Here is a 26,675-nt window from a genome sequence, read left to right as displayed (position 1 = left end):
TCTAAGGCGACATCCATTTAGTACGTCACGCAAATTTTGACCAAAATCAAACCCCCCTCCCCCCCCTTGTCACATTTCGTCACACATTCGGTGCCCCCCCTGAGAAAGTACGTCACGTCACGATAACCACCCCCCCCCCCTTCAAATCAAAAAAATTAGATATTTATTTCAACCTTTTTATTTAAAGCTATCAAATGAATTTCAGCAAATAAAAAAAGGAAAATTTTCTTAGCTTATAAGTCATCGATTCACGGATTTTGAAGATGATCAGAAGTCGCTGATGTAACGTCGATTACTGTTTCGCGCATATCCACGTCCTTTACATTCATCCACTCACATTCGTCTGATCTAGTTGAAAGAATCAGAACTTCCTGCTAATGTCTTGCAGCAACACGCCTTGGAAGAACTTTTCTAACGGATTTTGTCATTTTGTGTATTCATTCAATCGTGCAATCATTCAACACTACCTTAGATGCGAAATTTAGCCCGCAAGTGGCATAAACTCTATTCTTCAGAGAGCTTTTGAGTGAGGGTCAGTATAAATTATACCGAAAAACCTAAAAAGCAACCGTGGAACTTCGGTATAAGTTTATGTTAATCGATTGAGTTCAGCACGAATATCAAGGGAAAACATTGCCATGGGTCTCTGGTAGCACCCCGTAGCCCCTCAGGAGTTTGTGCGACTGCTTTTTGCGGTTGCAAAAATCTTTTAGGCAGGACGGTATTCAAGCAGCTCTTGAGCGGTGTACTGCATATTCTGTAAAGCCGTAATGGAGAGTTCATACTACATAGAAGAATAAATGAGTCCTGTTCACACATATATGTTGAAAAAAAGTTTTCATTCAAAAAATTTAACTATTTGTTTTAAAATCCATCAAAACGTTAATTTTATAGAAGCCTTCAATAGTAGTATCTTAAAATGAAGGCTAAATTATAATTTCCCAAATAAATTTTCCATTTGATTTTCATGTGACGTCACATAACTTCATACCCGCCCTCCCCCCTATGTCACAAATCGTCACGATTAGGTCTACCCCCCCCCCCCCTATAAGCGTGACGTACTTTATGGATGCCCCCTAAAAGTTAACGTCAACACTTTAAAAAAATTGGCAAATTATAAAATCTAAAAGCCATGTAGGTATTAGAAAGGTTAGAAAACCAAACTGCTGGACAATCTTAATTTCAAAAACTCAAAATATTGTCTTCAAATTGGGCAATAGTCGAAAACCTGCAACAGCGGGAAATAGAACAATTTAAACTTTAAAATATTTAGGTATCGAAAAAGCTGAAAATTTGAAAAAGATTTAAAAGTCTAAATGTTCAAAAGGCAAAATCGAATGATTGAAGAATATCTCACCTTAAAAAATTATTGAAAACATTGGAATTTAAAAACTTTAAGAAATTAAAAGTACTTCAAAAGTAATCGAAAGATCGAGAAGTCCAAAAGCCAAAAACATAGAAAATAAAACCCCGAAATCTAGAATCATTAAATAGTCGTCAATGGGCTCCCAATTAGCTTCGAGATAAAATGCTGATCAAGCAAGCCGGTCTTCGTATGTTCTAATATCGACTGATCGGTACTGCTTGATAGTATCAGTAGGATCGTTGGCAGTTCACTAGCTTTGTAGTCCAATTCTAACTCCAACTTCTGGTCTCTGACGGCTGCGAAGTCTATATATTTTTTGTTGGTCAAAACGAGTAATGAATATTTAAAATATTGAAAATTTCGAAAAAAAAGGTTGATGAGTTGAAAAGTAGAAAAACTCGCTTTTACCGCACTATAGTCGATAACCATCTATCTTCTCGGTAGTAGAAGCAAAGGACAATCATACAAAAGTAATTACCGTCGGCGGGGGATGGGGGGGGGGGGTGTATGTGTGCGTGAATAGAATAAAATGGGAGGACAAAATTGGATATGAGACTATCTAATATAAGGGTGCGTCAGTAGTTAAATTACAAAAACATTTGGGTACCAACCGAAAGAGTGTGGGTGGAGCAAATTGAACTCCAAATTGAGTTTCCAGTTCAAGACTAAATTTACGTCCAAATTCAGGTCCAAATTGAGATCCGAATTCAACTCCAAATCCCGCCCCAAATTAGGGTCCACAACAAGGTCTAAATTCAGCTGCGAATAGAAGACCAAATCAAAGTTCAAATTCAGGTCCCGAATTCAAGTTATGATATAGGCCTAAATTCGCTGGTTCAAAGTGAGACTTTAGATTTTAGGGGCCATTCAGATACCACGTGGACGCAAAAATGCCAATTTTCAACACCCCCCTCCCCCTCCGTGGACAAGCGTGGACATCGACTCAACCCCCACCCCCCTCCATTGTTTGTCCACGTGGACATTTTTTTTCTTATGTGAAATTCTGTGCTCAATTCTGTTTTCATTTGCGTTATTCTGTAATATAAAAAAAATTAAGAAAAAAGCTTACGTAAAAGCAAGCTAAACTAGGCATGTTATCTAGATCTAGTTCTTCTATCCATGCTGATCTTGTCCACTGCAAATAAATGATGGACTACAGGAAAGCCTGTTCCAGCTTGATCTTCGCTTGAAGATTCATCTGTCCCTGTTCAACCAGAGTACCTTAGCTTGATCGCTGACTTTAGCATATCACAAGACCTCTCCGTTGTGGTTCGTGAAATTTTAGAAAGACGAGTTATTTTTCAAATACGTTGTCAATTTTCTTTTTAGTGGCGAGCTGCATTTGATTGTAAGGCAAAATACAATACACGTCGTGACATGATTTTAATTAATTAAATAATTAAATAATTAAATAATTCAAAAGGCACAAATGAAAGTTATATTTATTGCAAAAAATGTCGCTTATCCACGTGGATATTTTCTATGCCCCCTCTCCCCCTTCCGTGGACAAGCGTGGACATTCACGTACCCCCCACCCCCCTCTAAGCTGTCCACGTGGTATATGGATGGCCCCTTAGATCTAAAATGGGATAAAAATTTAGTCTTAAAATGGGTTGCCATTTAAGTCCAACCTCACGTTCAAATTAAGGTTATAATGTATGTCCGAATTCTGGTCAAAAATTCAGGTCCCATTAGATTCCCATTTCAGGTATAAATTGGGGTCTAAATCGGGGTTCAAAATTAGGTTCAGCACCAAATTTAGTTTCTTCTTGAGGGTCTAATTTAGGTCCGAATTCAGCTGCAAATCGAGGTCCAAATTTAAATTCAAATTTAGATCCAAAACTAGCCTTCGATTGAGGTTGCAGGTGCTAACTCGAGTCCACATTTAGGTTCAAATTTAGATACAAATTCAAGTTCAAATTGAGGTCCCAATTCAGGTATAAATTCAGGTCCAAATTCAAGTCCAAATTCAAGTTCAAGTTTATGTCCAAATTTCGTCCAAGTTTCGATCTAAATTCAGGTATAATCTCCAGTACAAATGAAGGTCCTAAAAAACCTTGGGCTTAAACGTCTTTCTAAGACTTGACCCTTCTTTATCGACAGACTTCACGGCCGGCTGTTAGAGTACAGGGCTAGTGAAAAAATCCTACTGACTCTATCTAGCAGCACCGCCTAGCCGAGATTCGAACACACGACGACTGGATTGTTAGACCAGCATCGTACCTCGAAGCTAACTGGTCGGTTAAATGAAGGTCCTAGCTCAGGCCCAATTTGAGATTTAAATTCAGGTCCAAATCATCTGTTTCATCTGAAACATTCTGTTTCAAATATTGATCCAAACTCAAGTACAAATTGGGGTCCCAATTTGGTCCAAGATTGGGTCCGAATTCAGAACCAAAATTTCGTCAAAATTTAGGTATAAGTTTACATTCTAATTGAGGTCCGAACTTAAGTACAAATTTAGGTCCAAATTTAGGTCCAAACTCCAGTACAAATTAGGTTCCTAATTTAGGACCGAATTTATGTTCAAGTTGTAATTCATGTCCTAATTCAAGTCCAAATTAGGGTTCAATTCGAGGTCCAAATTTCATATTTGAGTTCAAATTCAGGCCCAATTTGAATTCACAATTCAGGTACGAATTCAGGTCCAAATTCGATCCAAGTTAAGGTCTAGACTCAAATAAAAGGTCCTAATTTATAACCACATCGGGTCTCTGGTTCAAGTCGACATTTACGACGTAATTCAGATTAGGGTTTTAAAGTCCAAATTCAGCTGCGAATAGGACCAAACTCGTGTTTTTAGTCCCTGACCATGAAATGCGGTCAGAGGTCTTTTGAAACGATGGTTCTACAATTGATGGAGGGACGGTAGGGGAAAGTAATGAAAATTTTTTGGGAATGGAGGGGAAAGAGTGGAAAGGAAGGGGGGGGGGGGCAGTAATTGGTAGTTACGCTTAACACGTTGTCGTTGTGACTTCTACCTTTTGTCCAATGCTGGAAAAGGTGCATGGGTCGAACCAAGCTATAATCAGGGATTATAACCGGATTAGAATCCACAACACCCGCCAGGGCGTGTGGCTCGCTGGTACCCGTGTACCTTTGAACAATAGAGGTGCTGGACAAAAGGAGACTGCGCCACCCCCTTATTAATGTAGCGACGTATCTGGTTGGGTTATTTTTAGACACAAATTGTGCCTCTTCCTCGTTCTACTGTTGAAACCACCGACCAAGAAGTTTTAATCTAACTTATTTTTACTTTCAGGACGACGACACTGTGCAGGCCCTTACGACTTGCAAGGTATTTCACGTGATGCTGTTCGTCTGTCAGCGTGTTAGCTATGATTCTCAGTGCGGGTTTTCGGAGAAAGGATCCGTTCTTATGAAATTGACCAAACTCGTGTTTTAGTCTTTGATCTTGAAATGCGGTCATGCATTAATATTAATATTCCCTCCATCAATTGTAGAACCATCGGTTCAAAAGAATATTTATATTAATGCCTGACCGCATTTCAAGATCAAAGACTAAAACACGAGTTTGGTCAATTTCATAAGAACGGATCCTTTCTCCGAAAACCCGCACTGAGAATCGTGGCTAACACGCTGACAGACGAACAGCATCACGTGAAATACTTTGCAAGTCGTAAGGGCCTGCACAGTGTCGTCGTCCTGAAAGTAAAAATAAGTTAGATTAAAACTTCTTGGTCGGTGGTTTCAACAGTAGAAGGAGGAAGAGGCACAATTTGTGTCTAAAAATAACCCATCCAGATACGTCGCTACATTAATAAGGGGGGTTGCGCAATCTCCTTTTGTCCAGCACCTCTATGGTTCAAAGGTACACGGGTACCAGCGAGCCGCACGCCCTGGTGGGTGTTGTGGGTTCTAATCCGGTAATAATCTCTGTTTATAGCTTGGTTCAACTCATGCACCTTCTAGCATTGGACAAAAGGTAGGAGTCACAACGACAACTTGTTAAGGGGACATGAACGACTAAAATTTTTGAAAAAAAAAAACACATTTTTTATGTCAGATTTTGATTCTGCAGTCTTTTCCGCTTATTTTGATATTAAATTTGTTGTGATCCGACCACAGGAAGTGCGGCGTGGAACAACATCGGCGAAAAAAAACGCTGCTCCTGGAAAATCATGATTTTCAAACTTTATGGGGTAACGACCCCAGAATTCGCCCCTTTTATCAGGTTTTTATGCTGTAAAATGAATAAATCGCCATATTATTATAAAATCAGCCCTGAACTCAGACAAGTAGGACTATATATTAATATTCTATCTATTTTGGCTATTAGGAATCGCGAAAATTGAAATTTGATAGCAAAAAAACCAATTTTGTGCAGGAACCTCTAGTACCACATTTCGCCCATAGCGATCCAAAATTCGTCCCCCATGTGACCCAGATTTCGCCCACTTGCTATTTGTTGCAAATTTCCCAAATAACCTCAATTATTTTGTTAGAATTGTTGTTACTATTATTTAACTTTAAGATTATGTCTATCCAGTCCTTAATATGGCAATCAATTTGTATCAGGAATTCGTTAAATGTTAATCTAAATTGAAATAAACTGATCGTCATCACCTCCTGATACCTGATTCAATACCCAATTTGAATTCACAATTCAGGTACGAATTCAGGTCCAAATTCGATTCAAGTTAAGGTCTAGACTCAAATAAAAGGTCCTAATTTATAACCACATTGGGTCTCTGGTTCAAGTCGACATTTACGACGTAATTCAGATTAGGGTTTTAAAGTCCAAATTCAGCTGCGAATAGGACCAAACTCGTGTTTTTAGTCCCTGACCTTGAAATGCGGTCAGAGGTCTTTTGAAACGATGGTTCTACAATTGATGGAGGGACGGTAGGGGTGAGTAATGAAATTTTTTTGGGAATGGAGGGGAAAGAGTGGAAAGGAAGGGGGGGGGGCAGTAATTGGTAGTTACGCTTAACACGTTGTCGTTGTGACTTCTACCTTTTGTCCAATGCTGGAAAAGGTGCATGGGTCGAACCAAGCTATAATCAGGGATTATAACCGGATTAGAATCCACAACACCCGCCAGGGCGTGTGGCTCGCTGGTACCCGTGTACCTTTGAACAATAGACGTGCTGGACAAAAGGAGACTGAGCCACCCCCTTATTAATATAGCGACGTATCTGGTGATATTCCTTCCAGCCCTCCATCAATTGTAGAACCATCGGTTCAAAAGAATATTTATGTTAGTGCCTGACCGCATTTCAAGGTCAAAGACTAAAACACGAGTTCGGTCTATTTCATAGGAACGGAGTCTTTCTCCGAAAACCCGCGCTGAGAATCGCGGCTAACACGCTGATAGACGAACAGCGTCACGTGCAATACCTTGCAAGTCGTAAGGGTCTGCACAGTGTCGTCGTCCTGAAAGTAAAAACAAGTTAGATTAAAACTTCTTGGTCGGTGGTTTCTACAGTAGAAAGAGGAAAAGGCACAATTTGTGTCTAAAAATAACCCAACCAGATACGTCGCTACATTAATAAGGGGGGTTGTGCAGTCTCCTTTTGTCCAGCACCTCTATGGTTTAAAGGTACACGGGTACCAGCGAGCCATGCGCCCTGGCGGGTGTTGTGGATTCTAATCCGGTAATAATCTCTGATTATAGCTTGGTTCGACTCATGCACCTTTCAGCATTGGACAAAAGTTAGGAGTCACAACGACAACTTGTTAAGCGTAGCTACCAATTACTCTCCTCTTCTTTTCCACTCTTTCCCCTCCATTCTCAAGAAATTTTCATTACTTTCCCCTACCGCCCCTCCATCAATTGTAGATCCATCGTTTCGAATAGGAGTTTAAATTTAGCTTCAAATTCAGGTCCCAAGCAGGACCCTATTTCAAGTCCAAGTTTAGGTTTATATATGGGCCCAAATTCAGTCCAATTTCAGCTAAGATTTTAGACTCAAATTGGGATACAAATTCAGTTTCAAAATGGATTTCAAGTTTAGGTTCAAATTGAGATCGAACCTCTGGTTTAAATTGAAATAATAATAAATGTCCAAATTTAGGTCTAAATTTAGGTCAGAATTAAAGCCCAACCCAAATTGAATTTCCATTTTTGGTATAAATTTAGATCGAAATCGGGGTGCAAAATTAGGTTCAACTCCAAATTCAGATTCAACTTGAGGTTCTAATTCAGGTCCAAATGGAGGTTTTAGGTTTGGGCCAAGTTCAGGTCTAAATCTAGATCTATATTGAGTTCCCAATTCAAGTCCCCGTTCTGTTTCAAATATAGTTTAGGTAGAAATTGAGTTCCCAATTTAGGCCCAATTTGAGGTCCGAAGTCAGATCCAAAATCAAGTCTAAGTTTAGATTCAAAGCTAGTCTCAAATTAAGGTCCAAACTCAAGAAAAATTTAAGGTTCAAATTGAGATATCAATTCAAGTCCAAGTTAAAGTTCATGTCCGAATTCTGGTCAAAATTCAACTGCGAATTGAGGTCCAAACTTAGATTCAAATTTAGGTCCAGAACTAGCCTCGAATTGAGGTTCCAATGCAGGTGATAATTCAAGGTCATATTCAGGAACAAATTTTGGTCCAAATTCATGTCCAAATTTAGGTCTAAACTCGAAAACAAATTGAGGTCCCAGTTCAGGTTCTGATTCAAGTAAATTTAAGACCAAATTCGGACTTAAATTTAGGTCCAAATTCACGTTCAAACTCAAGTCCTAATTTAGGTCCAAATTTAGGTCCAATTTTAGGTCTAAATTTGAGTCCAAACTCTAGTACAAATGAAGGTACTAGTTTAGGTTCAATTTGAAATTTGAATTTAGAACCGAATTTAGGTCCTAGTCTAGGTTGAGATCCCGATTTAGGTCCACATTCGGTTTCTTATATTGGTCCAAACTCAAGTGTAAATTGGGATGCTGATTTAGGCCCAAATTGGGAGTCCAATTTCAAGCCTAAGTGTAGATTCAAATCCAAGTACATATTGAAGTCCAAACTCAAGAAAAAATCAAGGTCCTAATTTAGGTTCATTCATGTCCAAATTAGGAACCAAGTCGAGGTCCAAGTTCTGGTCAGAATCGTAACCAAATTGAGTGTTAATCCAAGTCCTAATTTTTGTAGCTATATAGTTTAAATTCAGGTCCAAATTCAGGTCTAAATTTAAGTCCAAATTTGACCCAAATTTAGTCCGAATTCCTGTTTAAATTAGGGTTCAAACTCAATTACAAATTAAGGTGCTAAGTGTGATCTTAATTTGGGTCCAAACTGCGGTCCAAGTTCAAGTCCTAGCGTAGGTCCAATTTTAGATCCAAATTTAGTCCAACTTAAGTCCAAACTCAAGAATAAGTTAAGAACCTAATATAGGTTGTGGTCCAAACTCAAGGACAAATGAAGGTCTTAATTTAGGTCAAAATTGAGTCCAACTTAAAATTCATGTCCAAATTTAGGGTCCAAGTAGGGCTGTCGGTATTGAACGCTTTTGATGAAAACCGGTATTTCGGTATTGACGTAGAAAATACCGGTAATACCGGTAAAATACCGGTATTGGCACATTATTGGAAATCAATAGGAAAGTTGATGTTTTTCAATAAATGACTTTATTTTCAAACTTTAGCTGCAGTATTGTTGCTTAGCAATGTAGAATTTAAGCAGATAGAATACGCTTAGCGATTTATTTCCCCTGCTAGAACGGATTTTGTTGCCACCTCTTCCAACAATTGAAAAAACTTCCGCTTTCATCGAAGTCTGACGAACAGCTCTAAAAGCATCAGGAATTTTCCTTTCATTTCTTCACATTTGTAATAGGGAAATCCGATTTTTGAAATAGTAAAAACCCTTCTATTGTAGTTTCTAGCATAATAATTGCCCCGGTCTCCTGCAGTCTTTCCACAAATTTTTACTCCATCCCTAAACCGGAACCCTTGCATAGCGTCATCCTCTTCATCGTCGGTCACAGATACATTCTCTTCTCTGTTATCAATCCCAATATTAGCAGATAGTGACTTAGAGATTCCATCTGCTTGTTTAATCAATGCATCACTCGAAAAACTTGAAATATATTCCAAATTCTATTCTGGCAGATCCTTTGACGGCAAGCCTGCTTAAAAAGCGCAAAGATCTCCGTATTCTGATCTGGGCTCGGCATCGTCGAAACAAACAAATAAAGCTGACTTTCTCATACCTTGCTTCATAAATGAAGCGACTTGTTTCATTTGTTGAACAGAACGTTTCAAGTAACCTTCTGGTGAAGTTAATGACTGTTTCAAATGACGACGACAGACAGTCAGGCACAATTTGTCGATGTTGAGAAGATTAATTAGAATATGCGCTAAATTGTAGGAAATGTTACTCAAATTCAATTCAATGAAGAGAAAACCGTTTCATTGACGAAGTGGCGCTGCTTCAGTTGAAGCTGATGCTTCATTACTTCATTATTGAGTGACGATTTACTACTGTAAGTGACGTTGCCGGGCCCTGATCTTGTTTCCTAAATTCGTTATTCGAGAGCTTCGAATAATTTGGTGGCTTTTATGTATCAAATATATCATATATGTTCAAAAATAAATTGAAGCGCGACGTCTGACTCATGCAATGAAAGATTTTTACAGCAAATATGTTCTACTGTGCCTTAAACGGGTTCAAGAGCTATAATTATTTGATCCACAGTTCCACTCTCTTCATTACTAGTAGTCGAAGAATCTCGTCAGCATTAACACCAAATTGTTTTTCTACAAGTTGTACAATCTTCTATCAAACTTAGTTCTAATTAGGAAGGAAGAGGTTAGAAAATACCAAGATATTAGAAAATACCGGAAATATCGGTTTTTTGCCTTTCCAAAACCGATATTTCGGTATCCAAAAATTGGTCGGTATTACCGGTTTCGGTACTACCGGTACTACCGGTTAGACAGCCCTAGGTCCAAGTCAAGGTCCAAATTCATGTCTTAATCCAAGTCCTAATTTTTGTACATATTTGGTTCCAAATTTAGGTCAAAACTCAGGCCCAACTTCTGCTCCCAAGAGGAGTACAAATTATGGTTTTAGATCCAAATTGGGCAACAAATAAGAGTCTAAATTGAGTTTCAAAATGGGTTGCAAGTTTCGGTCCAAATTGAGGTCGACTCTCATGTTCAAATTGAGGTGATAAATTATGTCCAAGTTTTAGTCAAAATTTCTATCCAAATTGGGTTCAAATTGGGATTTCAGGTATAAATTTAAGTAGGGGAGTGTCGTCGTGGTTGGGCCACGTTTTGGAATTCGCCCATAACTTTCGTTTCAAAAGGAATTTTGGAAATCTGAATACATCGTTGTAAAGGTCTAAGAATAAGATATATTTTCGAAAAGTTTTGAACTGATTGCTTGAAAAATAAAAAAGTTATAGGCATTGACGTGAAGACAAAAAATGTTGTCATACTCGGGTCATGTTGTACAGGTTGTACAGCGGGTTATATAAGTATAAATACTTTATTTTTAATTGCATTATTGCGAAATTTTGGCGATCTTGTAAAATTAATATTGCTACAATCGTCTTTTCCAAAGTCAAAAATATGCTATGAAAAAACAACAAAAATGTAGGTTTTTATCGTATTAATTTTGCTTTATTTGATCACATTTTACGTGACTAACATTCTCTAGCGATTATTGCACTTCTGCGCTTAAAATTATGGTGGCCCAACCATGACTACTCAAGTGGCCCGACCATTACAAATAGCGCTTTTCTAGTATTTCACCTTAGTCTTCCCAACCACCTTACTGGAGGGCATTTTTCTATAGTCTTCGTGTGCATCATAACACACTTCATACATTTTCAAAATTTATTTCGATAATTGCATTTCATGAACCATTTCTTGAAGAAAAGTTCATTGCGCCTGGAAAACTTTTTTTGTAAGATTTAGTCACTGAATTCAGTACAGAACTCACAGTGTTGTGAAAAGTTAGCTATCACAGTAAGAAGTTTTACAAAGGTTGTATCATAGATATCATAAGTTACTAAAACTGTAAAATCGTGATGGCCCGACCATAACAGTGACCCGACGATAACGACAATACCCTATAAATCTGGGTTCAAAATCAAGTTCAGTTCCAATTTTGGGTTCTAATTTAAGTCCAAATTCAGCTGCGAATTGAGGTCCTTATTTAGGTTCAAATTATGGTCCAAAACTAGCCCTCAATTGAGGTCCCAAAGAAGAAGCTAATTCAATTTTATGTAGGTACAACATTCAAATTCAAATTCCAGTAAAAACTGAGAATCCAATTCAGTTACAAATTCAGGATCAAATTTAAGTCCAAGTTTAGGCCCAAATTTAGGTTCAATCTTAAGTACAAATGAAGGTCTTAGTTTAGGCCCAAATTCAGGTCCAAATTTAGATTCAAATTCAGGTCCAAATTCAAGCATAAATTAGGTTCCTATTTTAGGCCCGAATTGAGGCTCGAATTCAAGTCCAAGTTAAAATTCATGTCCAAATTCAGGTCTACCAAGTTAGGATTCAAGATGAAGTTCGAATTTAGGTATGAAATGGGGTTCAAATTCAGCTATTAATCCAGGTCCAGTTTTTATACATGCTTAAGTCCAAATTTTGGCCCATGTTGGAGTCACAATTCAGGTCCAAATCTGGTTCGATTTCAGGTTTAAATTTAAGTCGAAACTCACGTCACAGTCCAAGTTCAGTTCCAAATTTAAGTCAAAATCCAGATCCTAATGTAAGTCTAAACTCACGCACAAATTAAGGTCCTAATTTAGCCCAAATTGAGATTCACATTCAAGGCCAAATTCTAGTCTATGATGAGGTCCCAATTCAGATAAAAAGTCAAGGACAAATTAAGCTCTAAATATTGGCCCAATTTGGGGTTCAAATTCAGGTCCAACATTAAGCCTTACTAATTTTTTAACCAGATTAACTTTAGGTCCAAATTCATGTTCAAATTAAGGTCCCAATTTAGACTCTATTGATGTACAAGTTAAAACTCATGTCGTAATTTCGGCCCAATTTGAGGTCCAAAATCAAATCCGAATTGGGGTCCAAATTCAGATTTCAATACAGGTCGAAATTGGTTCAAGTGTAATGCACTTTAGGAACAAGCGATGTCCGAGAAAATAAAAAAAAATCCTATGAGGTCTGAGGCCTGCAATATTTTAAATATTGTCTTGATTTATGTACCTATGAACTACGGTCATTGCTCATTGCGCAACAAGACAGAAGCCTTGGCCCAACAACGAAAATTTGCTAAAAATGTTCCTGAAGTAAACTATTATTTTAGTTATCCAATACGTATTGATGCTTAAATGCTTATGTCGGAACAAAAAAACCAGAAGAAACAGACATGCAAATCGCAAAATCCTGTTGACATCAACAACGTGACTGGAGCCGAGCACCACTCGGTGTATGTTTTTTCGGGAGACTTGTGCCACCCTCGATAGTGATTAAAAATTAATAACCAATTCTTTGGAGAAACATTGCCTTGCGTCACCAGAAAGAGTTAAAAGATGTTGGAAGAGAAAAAAATTGTCAAACTTTCTGTGGGAAAAATAACTAGCTTCTTGTAGGCACAAAACTGAAAACCTCGGCAAACGGCAGACTACTGAAGGTAGCCAAATCTCTCAGCTGATCAAGATAACCGTTTTGGGTAAAATTATGAGGTAAACAACAAGGTCTCACCAGGCATCGATCAATTATGTACGCCCTTTGACATCAACCCCAGCATAAGTGAAAGGAAAAACAGGTGGAACAACAATGCACAATGGTGATGTTTTCGGCAAAAAACTTCCTAAAAATCCTAAAACTATCGAAAAAAATGCCTGAGAAAAAAAAAAAATTATGAGCGCTATTTTATTTTATCTCCGTCAATAAGTGACTTCAGAGATGCTCCACGATTCGGATACTGAAATAAATAAATTGCCATCGTCTCGTTTCTCGTTCAAATAAACGAATGCCAACCGTTCAATTGTTAAATAGTCAAGTGCACATATTTGGTTGATTGTCGTTTGTATTAACACTTGTACGTATTCAGTCAGAAAAGTGTTTTATTGTTTCAGTATTTGGGGCGTGATGGTACCAGAATAGATTATGTTTAAACCCTCATCGATATCGTTTCGCTTTTAAATACTGTTTGCAATGTTAATTATGCAGCATACTGCAATTATCGAAAGTACGTTAGTTCTATTGGGTTAATCAATAGCGTTGGTTTACCGCAATTTGAATATGTGCTTTGGTGAAATGCTTTAAAATGGCATTCGACAGCATCGATTATTCGCAGCTTGTCCTTGCTTTAACTATGAGTTTTTAATTTTGGAAGAAGAAGTCGAATGGATGTTCATCATGATTAGAAGATGAATTACTTTTACTTTTCTTCGAATCTTGATTAAAGAATCGCTACTGGACAAAGATTCGGATTCAGATTCTTCCGCCAAAACAGAAACATAGATTTGAATTATTGCGTTCTACTCTAATCACGATGCCATTCCGAACACTCGTCACTTTACAACAAACCACTCATTCAGAATCGTTTAGTTAATTGCTGAAATCTCAGCAGATAAATTTAATCCTTTCCTCCCATCAATCCCATAAAACTTTACTTCTGTTTCTCTTGCACAACCATCGAAACACACAGTCGGGAGCAAGAGGTGCAGTAGTAAAAAATTAATCTACCCTATCTATTGCATCGATAGCATTGAAGCTGATTAATCTTATCAATTAAAAAGTTATTAAACTTCCACCTTCTGCCAGTACCGCGCTGACATTCGAGCGCTCGGAGCTATGCGGGATCAAAGGCAAGCCGTCAGATCTATCTATCTATCTGCCAGACTTCCGGTTCGTATAATTTACTTTGTTTCCAAATCAAATAGCCAGCCGAGTGTCCGCTCCTGGAAGAATGGCAGTATTATCGAGATCGAAACGATCCAACAGGAGAGTTGATGAATTAGTCTTCAAGTGGAAAAGTTTACTTAGCGGCACTGGGACGGGAGGCAGACGAGCTGTTATCACTCGTCACCTTTACACCTACCTACAAGCTGTCTTCGAGAATTACTTCCAAGTAGCATCTTCCCGAGGACGCTTCCCTGGGCAGAGGTTTCGCTGGAGGCGGTTTATCTTTCAGCCCTTAATGACACCGCTGCGGAAAATAATAACAATAATGATGACAATGACAGCACCCGATGGGAAGCGATGACGATCCCGGCTCGGTCCATTGATAGGGACGGAATTGATGATTATTGCCACCTGAAGCGTATCCTCCGAAGGAGGCACCGAACTTGAGGAGATTTAATGAGGTGATTATCTGCCACAACAGCTTGATTCTGGGCTTGAGCTCAGCTCAGCTGGGAGGAAGAAGTAAGCTAGCTGCAAAACGGGACCAGCCATCAATCAGATTTATCGAAGCTCTGGAAGTAAGGTTGATCAGCACAGCAGAAAGTTAGTGGGAGCAGCGCTGTCGCATTGCTGGGCGATTGCTTGCGATTACAGTCAGTCGGTGGATTACCGTTGGGAATAGGGAAAGTTTCTGTAAGTTCCTGGAGCAGGAGTTGTTGGGAAGTCAAATCGTAAACTAATTGCGTTGTGAATCAAAAAGAAATGTCGAACAATTTTTCTCCGTTTGAGAAAAATGTAATTTTGAAATTTGCACTTACGCATTGAAAACTTTTTTTTAACGAAAACGTAAGCAAATTTTCTCAGCAATCGAGAAAAAATATTATCTGGAAAAAGCTTTTCACAAAATTTCCCACGATGGTGGGAAACTCCAAAAAACTTCATATTATTGGTACAATTTGAGGCAGCGCCCAGAACATATCTTGCAGAAAATGCTTTAAACTTCAGGATTGTTTCCAATTTCGAACAAAAAACACTCGTAATGATTCTTCAATGGTACTCCCCTCACTCGGTTTTGATTATATTGTAGCATTTAAAACTTTTTACGCACCTTCCCTTCCTTCCTCGGGTTTGGTAAAAAGTTTCACACTCTGATATTTAAATATGTGCGCTTCTCACTCACGGTTGTTGAATGGTTGGTTATTATAGGCGGCACAGATGGATGCCATCTCGCACTGCCACGCCGGAGTTACACACACCGATGGCGATGACGATGACGATGGTGATGGCAGCAGAACCGAAACCACTCGACTGATAATATTTGTTTACACATAATTTACCCATGTCAGCAATCATGGGTTTTGCGGGTAGGTACAACTTTTAAACGGTGACGATTATCGCCTGAGAAGGGGGGGCAGTGTGGATGGAGGTCCCAGTTTTGTATCGGCAATTAAATTGCAATCACATTTAATTGCATTAGGGAATTGGAACGGTAAATGTTCTGGTTTGAGCATTTGTGACGGAAGGATGAGGATGCACAGCCTTTTTTTTTTGCTTCAGTCGAATTTAATTCGGATAATCTGCTAAATGTTACAGCCTTTATTTTTTTGTTTCGAACGTCATATGTTGATAGGTTCGTTTTTACAGAACATCTTCCTGGAAGGTAATTCCATCAAAAGTCAGATCCTATTAATTATTAATTATCCCATCTGGCTAATGGATGCAATCCAAATTGATGCTTGCGTTTTTTTCTACCGACGGTATTAAAAGCAGAAGAAGTTGTTTAAACAATGGATATTATGCAATTGAGGATTTTTTAAATTTCAGTTGATTGATGAAAGCTTCAATAAATGTTGCAAAGCATTTAGAATATTCCAGAATGTTTCTACGGGTAAAGTGTACACACACATGGAATCTTCTGAGGATTAAAGATATTAAAGAACGATTAGAAGAAGAAACAACGACAATCAATGACTGGATGTCATCTGGGATTTGTTTGTCGATTAAATTCCGACACCATCTGCAAAATTAATTCGTGAAATTAACCCGCGAAGCTGTGTAATTTTGTTGAGGCTGAATGCTGCTTAACATACGATTAGAACTGCCACCATTCAACAAACAAATTAACCAATTTTTCCAGTCTCCAACAATCTGTGATGGTTTCAATTAGCAAATAAATTTTCACAACATTAACTTTTAGATTTCACATGACAACCGCGTTTCAGGACGCAACAGTCAACAGTGACATCATTAATGAAGAGCGAAAGTAGCAGTGGTCCTAGAATGCTACCTTGAGGTGCTCAAGAACCGAAACCACCACGATTGAGAAGGACCTAGTTCAACGACAATTTTGCGATTGTGAGAAATGAGCGCTCTGCCAGGAAAGCAAACTAGATAACACACCCAATTTATCCAGCTTGACTTGAATGCTGCTTTTAGACCAGTCGTCGATCTGATTACTCTATTCCATAGTACGTAGACATGGCGAGGTGAACTCTAGTAAATTAGTTGTCAGTGATCGACTGGAGTGTAATCCAGTAAAATGTAACTTTTCATATGAAACTACACCGTGTTCATAGACAATAACTTCAAACATCTTAGAGCAAGTGCATAAAGAATGATTCCGCGGTAGTGCTCCACACTGTGTACCTTAACAATAACTGTATACTATAACAATTGATCGAAAAACCCGAAATCGATCCAAGCCCCGAAGGGCCGAATCTCATAAGAGCTTCACTACAGATTCACGGTCGTGGGCCCCACTAACAATTGCAGAGAAATCCGCATGCAATATTTCTTCAAATACCATCACAACTAATCACGACACTGCATAATAAATACCGACTAAAAATGAATTGGTATAGCAGAATGCGAAAACAATGTGTTGATAGGGACCGACCGTCAACTCCCAAATTGCCCTATAATTTTAAGTCTAAATTCAGTTAAAATTCATGTCCAGATTTGACTCCAAATTCAAGTTATTCCAATTTCAAGTATAAATTGAAGTCCAAATTTACGTTTGAAGTCAAGTTTAAATCCAGTTCCAAAACGAAATTCCTATTGAGGTCTCAATTCCGACCCTAAATCTGACCAAAAAGTGAAAAAGTCAGGAGGTCGAAAAGTCGAAAACTAATTCCGATCCAAATTAAAGCACATAAATCCGAATTAAGGTTCTAATTGAGGACCCTCCCAGGCAAAAATGTGGGCTTTATTACACTCTTTTAACGGTTCTGGAATTGGTTGGTTGGAATTGGCCATAAAAACCACAATAAGAGTGCAAAAAAACTCAAATTGTTTCTTGGGCTATGCAGCTTCCAATTCAAGACCACATCCAGATCCTAGCTCTCGATCTAATTCAGATCCAAATTCTAGTACAACTTGGGGTTAAAATTAATCAAATTTAAAGATTCAAATGCAGATTCAAATTGCGGTACCAATTGATAACTAAAATTTAAGTTCAAATTCAGGTACAAACTAAAATTCCAATTCAGGTCACAATTCTGATCTAATCTGCCCATGGATGCATAGTTGACGTAACGACCTACACCAACATTGTTGAGAAAACGCACTTTTATCGGGAAAAATGTTTAAGGCCATACATAATCTTAACCGTATACTTTTTCAATCAAATAATCTGTCAATTTAGTAGAGATTATTAGTCAAAAGGGGGTCAATGGGGTTTAGTGATTTATTTCTCGTTTATTGTATTCAAAAAATTCATACGCCAGTTTGTGCGAATAAACAGACTGTTTATTCTCATAACTAGGCATAAAGCTATGCTAGATGATGATGATGATGATGATGATGATGATGATGATAATGATGATGGTCCCACCTCATACCCCTACAACGGTTTGAGCAGGACGGTTTATCTACTTAAGATATTTATAATATAACAATGTAGCCAGCTGGTAAAAGCACATAACGAGCTGGCTTCTAATACAGACATATCAAACTTTCAAACGAATATCAAAATTTCAGTAACTGTCCAAGGCTCGTCCAAAACGTTTCCAACCCGAAAATTATCTGGACTTGATTAGGAATCGAACCTAATGTTTTAGAGCTCGAGCTAGTCAGAATTGGTTCTAGATAACAATCTAGAGCTACGAGGGAGATCCTGCAGTCCTTTGGAGCTCAATATAAACCTCCGCAGGATAGCGATGGTATTATGCGGAGAGTTACATCAACTATGCAGAGTATCTCTATTTTCCCAAATTTCTCGAATATTTTCGAACAAACAAACGTTGTTTGAGCATTGGGCATGTATACTGCATAGTTAAGAATGCGTAGGACCGAAAAAGTACGGTATGGTCATTTTGGCTTTTACGTCTACTATGAATCCATGGGCAATAATTTCAAGTGCAAAAAGTGTAATTTCAAGTGCCAAAAAGGTAAAAATGGTCAAATGGTAATTCAGGTTCAAATCCTGGTCCGATTTAAGACCATAATTCAGGTTGAATTTCCAACTCAAATTTGTCCAAATTGAGGTTCCAAATGAGGTTCTGAGTGGGATCCCAATTTTGTTTCTAATTCAGGTCAATGCTTAGCCCAAAAAAGTCTAGAAGTGGAAGGTTGAAAAATCATTTAGTCTAATGTCAGGTCCAAAGCCAGGTACAAATTCTGGTTTAAATTGGGAACTCAATTCAGAATCAAATTTAGGTTCTAATTCAGGTCCCAATTCAAGCTCAAATCTTGCTCTCAGTTGAAGTCCTAATTCAGGTACAAATTTAGGTCAAAATTCAAATATGTCCAAATATGTACAAAATCAACCCAAAATTGGGTTCAAACTGGGGTTTTAATGGGGGTCCCAGTTGAGATCCTTATGAACACTCAAAGGCAGTCTCTATTGAGGTCCCAATTGAAGTCCTAGTTCGGGACCAAATTCTGGCCATTCAGTCAAAATTCAAGTCTAAATTGAAGTCCAAATTTAAGTCTAAATTTTAGTGAATTCAAGTTCAAATTAAAGTTTAAAGTTAAGTCTAAATTTAAGTTTCAATTAAATTCCAATCCACTCCCCGGCCAGGCCAAAAAGTCAAGAAATCTGAAAATCAAAAATTAAACAGCCAAGAAGTAATTCATTTTCGACTTGAGGCTCAAATTAAGGCCTTATTTAATTCGAGTACAAATTGAGACCTTAATTCAGGTCTAAATTTAGGTCCGAATCAGGGGTCCCAATTCAGCTGCTAATTCAAGATCAAGCGCTAGACTAATCCAGGACCCAATTGAAGTCTCAATTCAATGAATAATACACGAAAAGATTTAAATTATGGTAAATATTGAGTCTCAGGAAACCAGCGGCCGTTTGTTTACTCAGCTATGAATTTGACGAGAAAAGTATGATACAACATAGGCTTGCGTCCTTATGCCAGCCGATGCGCTAACGAAATGTGCGGTCAGACAGTACTGTCTCTTGCTTTTACGAATTTTTGCTTGAATTGTTTGCGGTGGAAAACCTTTTGAAACAAAGAAATAAAATGAATTTTAACACTGGGGTTTGGCACGACATTTTGACGTATAATCAGAACGTAAACTGCTTAAAAGTCATATTCAAATATAGTATAATCTCGGACAAACTGACATGGCACTTGTTGTCCTACTCATCGTACACTGTAATAGTTTCAAGATTCATTCAAATTTACTATAATTATAAAATGCTTGCTTGTTCGAGGGATGCTTCTGTGGTTAGTTGATATTTTGGAATGTCGATCATAAACGGTGCTAGTGTTCAAGCGTAGTATTTTTTTTCAAAGAGTTTTGTTTGTTTGTCCGTGATTTAATTAAAAGCAGAGTAAATATGATTTAATATAATAGCTTAGTGGTGTAATTGGTTAAACAACACACTCGACTAGAGATTAAGAGCTGTGAGTTCAACTCTCACCTTCGCTAAGTTTATATTTTTAGCCTAATATCAATAACTTTTCAGATTGCCTGAATCTACATTTTTCGCATTAAGCATTTATTCTTTTTCAACATTCAATATAAATCCAAATTCGACTCCAAATTTAAGCTCAAAATGCAGTCCAAATTAAAAACAAAATTCAAGCCCATGTTTAAGTCTAAATATAGGTTCAAATTAAATCCCAGTTTAGATCTAAATTTTAGTCTAAATTCAAATCTAATTTCAAGCCAAAGCTTTGGTCCAAATGAGAATTTAAATTTTAGTCCAACTTGGAAGGTCCGAATTTAGAAAATCCAAATTCAAGCCTAGGCTCAAGTCCAAATTTGCATTAGAAATCAAGTGCAAATTCAGATCCTATTTCAGGTCTGTAGTATGGTCCAAATTCATGTCCAAATGCATTTCCATTGCAGTCCAAATTAAAGCCAAAGTTCGAGAATAAATTCAGGTTCATATTGCACTAAAATTCAGGTCTAAGTTAAAGTCCAAATTCATGTCTAAATTAATTTTTGAATTCAGGTTCAAATTAGTGTCCGACTTCAAGACCAAATTCGTGTTCAAATTTAAGTCCGGCTTTAGATACATTTTTAAATCAAAATTTTCGTTCAACTTGACGTCAAATTAAAAAAATTCAAACCCAGGTTGAAATCTAAATTTAGGTTCAAATTCAAGTCAAGATTGAGGTTCACGTTCCTGTTGAAATTCATGTCCATTAAAAGTCAAACTTAAGCCCAAATATAAACCCAAATTAAGGTGCAAATTCACGTTCAAATTAACTTTAAATCAGGTCCTACTTCAGGTCCGAGTTCATGTCTAAATTTATTTCCGAATTCAGGTCTATATTCGTGTCCAAATTTAGGTCCTACTTAAGATCCAAATTCAATTCTAAATTTTTGATCCAATTGAAGTCCAAATCAAAAACTAAGCTTAAGCCCAGACTCAAGAACAAATTTAGGTTCTAATTCAAGCCCAAATACTGCTCAAATTCTTGTCCACATTTATTGCCGATTTCTGATCCAAAGTTTGGTCCTAATTCACATCTAAATTTTGGTCCAAATTCAGGGGCAAATTGAAGTCCAAATTTAAGTCTAACACCAGGTCCCACCTCCAAGTTGGCTTCGAGGTATGTCGCTGGTCTAATAAGCAAGTCGTCGTATGTTTGAATCTCGACTGAGAGAGGCTGGTAGAGTCAATAGGATCGTAGCAACTGGCCCTGCAATTGTCCTGCACTCTAACAGCTGGCTGCGAAGTCGGTCGTATAAAAACAGAAGGTCAAGTTTCGATAACGGAATGTAGCACCTAGGCTTTGCTTTGATTTGTCTGGTCCCATAACAGGTTTAAATTCAAATCCATATAAAAGCAATGCCTTGGGGCCAGCATCGTACCCAGAAGCTAACTGGGCGGACAGATTTAACTTTCTACATATAAAATTCAAAAACAAAGAGGACTGTGAAAGAAATAGGAACTCGTATGCGCACTTGGATTTGGACCTAAAGCAGGGCTTAAATTTAGACCCGAATCGAAACACGAATTTGGATGGAAATCTGGACATGAACTAGAGCTTCAATCTCTACTCCGATTTGGGGTTTGAATGGGCGGTCACAATTAGAGTCCAGATCTAGATATAGGTTCAAATATAGGTCAAAATACAGGTCCAAGTTTAGGTTTGGACCTTGATTTGGACCCAAATTTTGGCCTGAATTTGGACCTTAATACAACCGCTTCGAGGTACGGTGCTGGTCTAACGAACCAGTTGTTGTATATTCGAATCTCGGTTTTGGGGCGGTGCTGCTGGAGTCAGTAGGTCCTAGTAGAACACTTGTTATAAACTAGTTGTGGTAACCGAATAATGACTAATTTCAGTCATAAATAGGTTACAGCAACCAGACATGACAAAAGTGTGCTACTCGGGGGGTAGCGACTAGCTTCGTTATTGTCCTGTACTCTAATAATAACTGGCTGCAAAATCTGGGCCAAATCTTAAAAGAGACGTTTATAACCCTAGTGTTGGACCCTAATTTGTTACTTAATTTGGATTTGAAATCGAACCACAACTTAGACCTGAATTTGGGCCTGGGCTTAAATTGGGACCCTAATTTGAACTCAAATTTGGACAGAAATTTGTACCTAATTAAGGACCAGAATTTGAGCTGAATCTGGACCTTAAATCTGGGCTTGAGTTTGGACTCGAAATCGGACTTAAATTCAGACCGCGATTTGCATCCCAATTTGGACATGAAATCATCCTCTAATTTGAGGATGGTTTTGGACTTCAATTTGGACCCCAATTTAGACTTGTATTTGGACCTTAATTGGGAGTTAAATTTTGACCAGAATTTGCCCTGAAAGAAGGACCTGAATTGGATCTTATTTTTGACCTGAATTTGGATCTGAATCGGGCACTCAATTTGAATCTGAATGTGGACTTAAATTTGAAACTTAATTTGGACATTAATTTGACTTTATATTTTAACTTGAGTTTCAAAATTAATTTGATCATAAATTGGGACCTCAAATTGAATCGGAATGTGGACTTATACTTGGATTTTGGAACTTAGACCAACCTGAAGTTGGACCTTAATTTGTGGTCGATTTTGGATTTGAAGTCGGTCCGCAACTTGGACCTAAATTTTGGCCTATATTTGAACATAATTTGGACTTTAATTCGGCGTCTGAGTTTGTACTTAAACCAGGGCTAAAATTATACCATAATTTTGATTTAAATTTGGACCTGAATTGGAAACTAAACTTAGACATCAACTGGGACGTGGATTTGGACATGATTTTGGATTAGAATTAGGAGCTAGATTTGTAGCTGGATGTGAACCTGAATTCAGATTAGAATTAGAATCTCAATTGGCACCTGCATTTGAACCTAGATCTGGACGTTTATCGGGATTTCAATTTTGTATTAGGACCTGGGGAGGATTCTATGGGAGCTTCAACAGCTCCACAATTTGGACCTGAATTTTAAGCTAGAATGTGGATTTGGATTTTAAAATATGTGAATCTGAAAATACAGGGAATTTGGATCTCAACTTGAACCTAAGTTTGAACCACAATTTGGATTTGCTTTCCAACTGAAATTCATACCTTAATTTGAGCACTTAGTTGAACCCCAATGTTGACCTAAATTGGTTCCGTGATTTGGAACCTACATTTGGAAATTTTGGATCTGAATTATTATCTTGAATTTATCCTGCGACCATAAACATTCAATAAAACCCGAATTATTGCTTGGGACCTCTACTGGGATCTTATTCTGGAAGTTGATTAGTATTCGGATTAGAAGTTGAATTATGACCTGGAATGGGCGGCACTCAATTGCGACTTTAATTGGACCATCAAAGGGATCTTAATTTTGATCTGGGTCCAAATTTAGTTTGGTATTCCGGTCTAAATTCCGTTCCAAATTCAAGTTCAAATTCCGTTCACAATTTAAAAATTAAATTTAAGCTCAAATTGAATTGAAGTCCTAATAAAAATCCAAATTGAAACCCAGGTTCAAATTTAAGTTTAAGTTCAATGCATTTTCAAGGTTAAATTTAGTATGAATTAAAGGTTAAATTAAAGTCTTATCCGAAATTAGGTCAAAATTAATGGTCTTCTCGAAATTTGTACTTAAGCTCAGTTTTTTTAATTATTTAATTATTAATTAAACTATAAATTCCGAATTAAACTATAAATTCTAATCTAAACGAAGCTCAAATTCTAGGTCAAATTCAAGTCTAAATTCAAATTCTAAATCAGGTATTAAATTCAAATTTAGATCCAAATTAAGAGCCTTTATATCAATGCTTGATGAAAGCTCCAAATTCAAGTCCAAATTCTGCCCAAATTAGGTACACACTTCAATCCGATTTGAAACCCAAGCTTAAGACCAAATTCATGTCTAATTCAAATTCAAAGTCAAATCCAATTTGATGTCTATATTGAAATCTATCTTTAAGTCCAACTTAAGTTCCAAAATCAAGCCGAAATTGAAGTCCAAATTTCATCTAAATTCAAGTTGAAATTGTAGTCCATATTCAAATTTAAATTTTAGTTAGAATTGAAGTGTAGATTAAGTCCAAATTCGAATGCAAATGCAAGCCCCAATCGAAATCCAAAGTCAAATGTATTAAGAGGTAAATTAAATTCAAAATTTAGGTCGTAACTGATATCCAATTTGAGCCATTTCATTTGACAAATTCCATTTTGGAGTAGTCCAGATTGAATGCAGTTCAATATTGGCTCGTAATTTATGATAACATTACAGTCGAAATTCAAATTTATTCTGATTCAAATTCCGCTCCAAAGTCATGTGCAAATTCAGTTTCAAATTCAAGTAGAAATGTTAACCCAAATGCAAGTCCAAATTCAGTGCAAATTTTTAGTTCAAATTTAAGGTCAAGTTAAAATGCAAATTGAAATCTTAATTTAGGTTAAAGTTTAAGCTTTGTTCCAAATTTAAGGTTTCAACTTCAAATTCGAGCTCAGATAAAGTCCTTATTCAATCCGAATTCATTCAAGGTCCAAATTTAAGGCCATGTTCAAACCAAAATGGAAATCCAAATTCAAATTTTAATCGAAGTTCAAATTTAAATTTACATTTAAGTCAACATGCAAGTCCAAGTTGAAGCATAAATTCAAGTCAAAATTCGAATTCGCATGCAAGTCCAAATTTAGGTCCATATATAAATGTTTCGAATCAAACTACAGATAATTAGCTTTAAGAGTGTCTACAACAATAAAAAGAAATCTCCAGGGGGTTTCATTACTCGCGCAACGGCTCATCTGAAGCCGATTGGCAAGATATAGTGCCGCGTAAAAATTTCAATGTGCTTCCTCTAGTCTGCACCGTTCCTGTAGTATAGTTTAATGTTTGCACTAAATTTTATTAACCGTCACGTCCGCCGTCGTACCAGTTTTACGTACGTACGAACGAGAGGATACTTCCGTTTTACGACTGAATCATTTTTCGTTTATCTTCCGTTTCGTTTGCAGAACTGTTGCCGCGGCCCTCAACTCGCTGTCGGCTGTCACATGTGAGGATCTGCTGGTGTCCGGATTCGGCGTGAAGATCCCGGCCGAGAAGAGCCAAACCTATGCCAAGTGGATGTCTTTGGGGTAAGTGGAGTGGCTGATTTTATTCCCGTTCTAGGATAACGTTAATTTAAGCGGGTGTCACATTCGAACACGGCCATAGGTGATGATCATTGATTTCGTCTGGTTTTTGTTTTTTTCCTCCGGAAAATATCATCTCACATAACTTCACGCTCAATCGCAAACCCGAGGGGCGGAAGTGTTGTTTCCACCATCGGGGCATCTCAAGCTCGACGAATTTAATAGCTTATGATTCGCAGTGTAGTTTTTATTTTTACCAACCCTGCTGCTCGCGTGCTCGTTCGAGTTCGCGGAAGAAATGGCGTAAAGATAACAGCATCCGTGCGAGATTTACCCCCTTTGCGAAGGCATCGTCATCGACGCGTCGTCGCGCATGGTATATTGGAAAATGCTAATATCGATATCTTCCAGACTGAGTCTCACGGGGAAACGATTTCCTTGTCTCCGGCGGCTCGGTTGCAGAGGGATCAGCAAAAATGATAGCTCTACTTAGACGGCGAACCACCCACTTGCTTGCTGACAGTAGCAGATCGGTGGCGCAGGTCATGTGTAAAACATTGCGAGATTCATCTCATCATTTTCTTGGAGTCGGGATTATGAGCTCTTTTTCATCTTTTTCGTGTCATACGTGGGATCAATATGCTGATCCGTATTGTTGATGGTAAAAGAAACTGGTTTGTTGAAGGAAGAATATATATTCGCGTCAATGGAGGAGCCGCCTGGTGGTTAGTGATTTGTATTGATGGAGACACAAACGAAGCTGCAGAATTGGCTCCGAACAACTGCGGCTGAAAAGCGATTATCAAATTGCCAACATTTGCAAGTGTTTCAGAGCATAACACTGCCCTAGTTTATCGTCAACTGTGTTATTTGGGACAGATTGCCCCGATAGCTTTTCCACCGGTGTGTTGACGGAGAACGTGATAAAGTAGCTGTTTTCCCTTTTCTATTTAGAGCAAGAGTCATGAGAATCAGATTTCAGCGTCTTATGACAGACATCGTAGAATGTTAGACACAGCCATTTTAGTGGCAAAACATGATACTCTAAAGAACGAGAGAGAATCTGTGCTAGATGATTTTCAGCTTCCGCTAGACATTCGTGGTTGTCTCAAATTAGCAGCAAGAGTTTAAAAGTATAATGCTACTTGGGTTAGCATATTCTTGGCGGATTTTGACAAAAACTTCAGTCCTCAAACAAACTGCAAAGTTTATCTTTCGGCTTCCCAAAAGTGAGTGAGCGATACGCGTGTGTGTGTGTGCGTTTGATGGTAACGATGATGACTCGCCCCTTTTTCCACGCAGAACTCAAATTAAATGCTTGAACTGTCTCGGATAACATCTTCGCACGTGAAAAGAAAACGTTTTCAAAGGAAGCTGACTGACAGTTGAATGAATGATGAGATCGTACTATCATGCTTTCATCCGTGTAAATCTTCTCGGATTATTGCACTCGAGTGGGAAACACAAAAAGGTAATAAAAATGTCTGTTTCCAAATAATTGAACAATTTCCGTGAAAAAAAGTATACCA

The 26,675-nt window shown here is 37.8% G+C and overlaps 1 protein-coding gene across 1 annotated transcript in view; it reads left to right on the top strand.

Annotated features, from left to right (window-relative positions):
- Positions 1 to 26,675, top strand: part of LOC128738695 (sodium-coupled monocarboxylate transporter 1) — a 182,710-nt gene that overhangs the window by 72,083 nt on the left and 83,952 nt on the right. The window contains exon 8 of the mRNA XM_053834018.1: positions 25,027 to 25,149. Coding sequence (XP_053689993.1) covers positions 25,027 to 25,149 — 123 coding nt within the window. The remainder of the gene's footprint in view (positions 1 to 25,026; positions 25,150 to 26,675) is intronic.

The sequence above is a fragment of the Sabethes cyaneus genome, chromosome 2 (genome assembly GCF_943734655.1).
Source record: "Sabethes cyaneus chromosome 2, idSabCyanKW18_F2, whole genome shotgun sequence".
NCBI classification, from domain to species: Eukaryota; Metazoa; Arthropoda; class Insecta; order Diptera; family Culicidae; genus Sabethes; species Sabethes cyaneus.
This window is presented reverse-complemented; position numbering and strand designations above follow the sequence as displayed.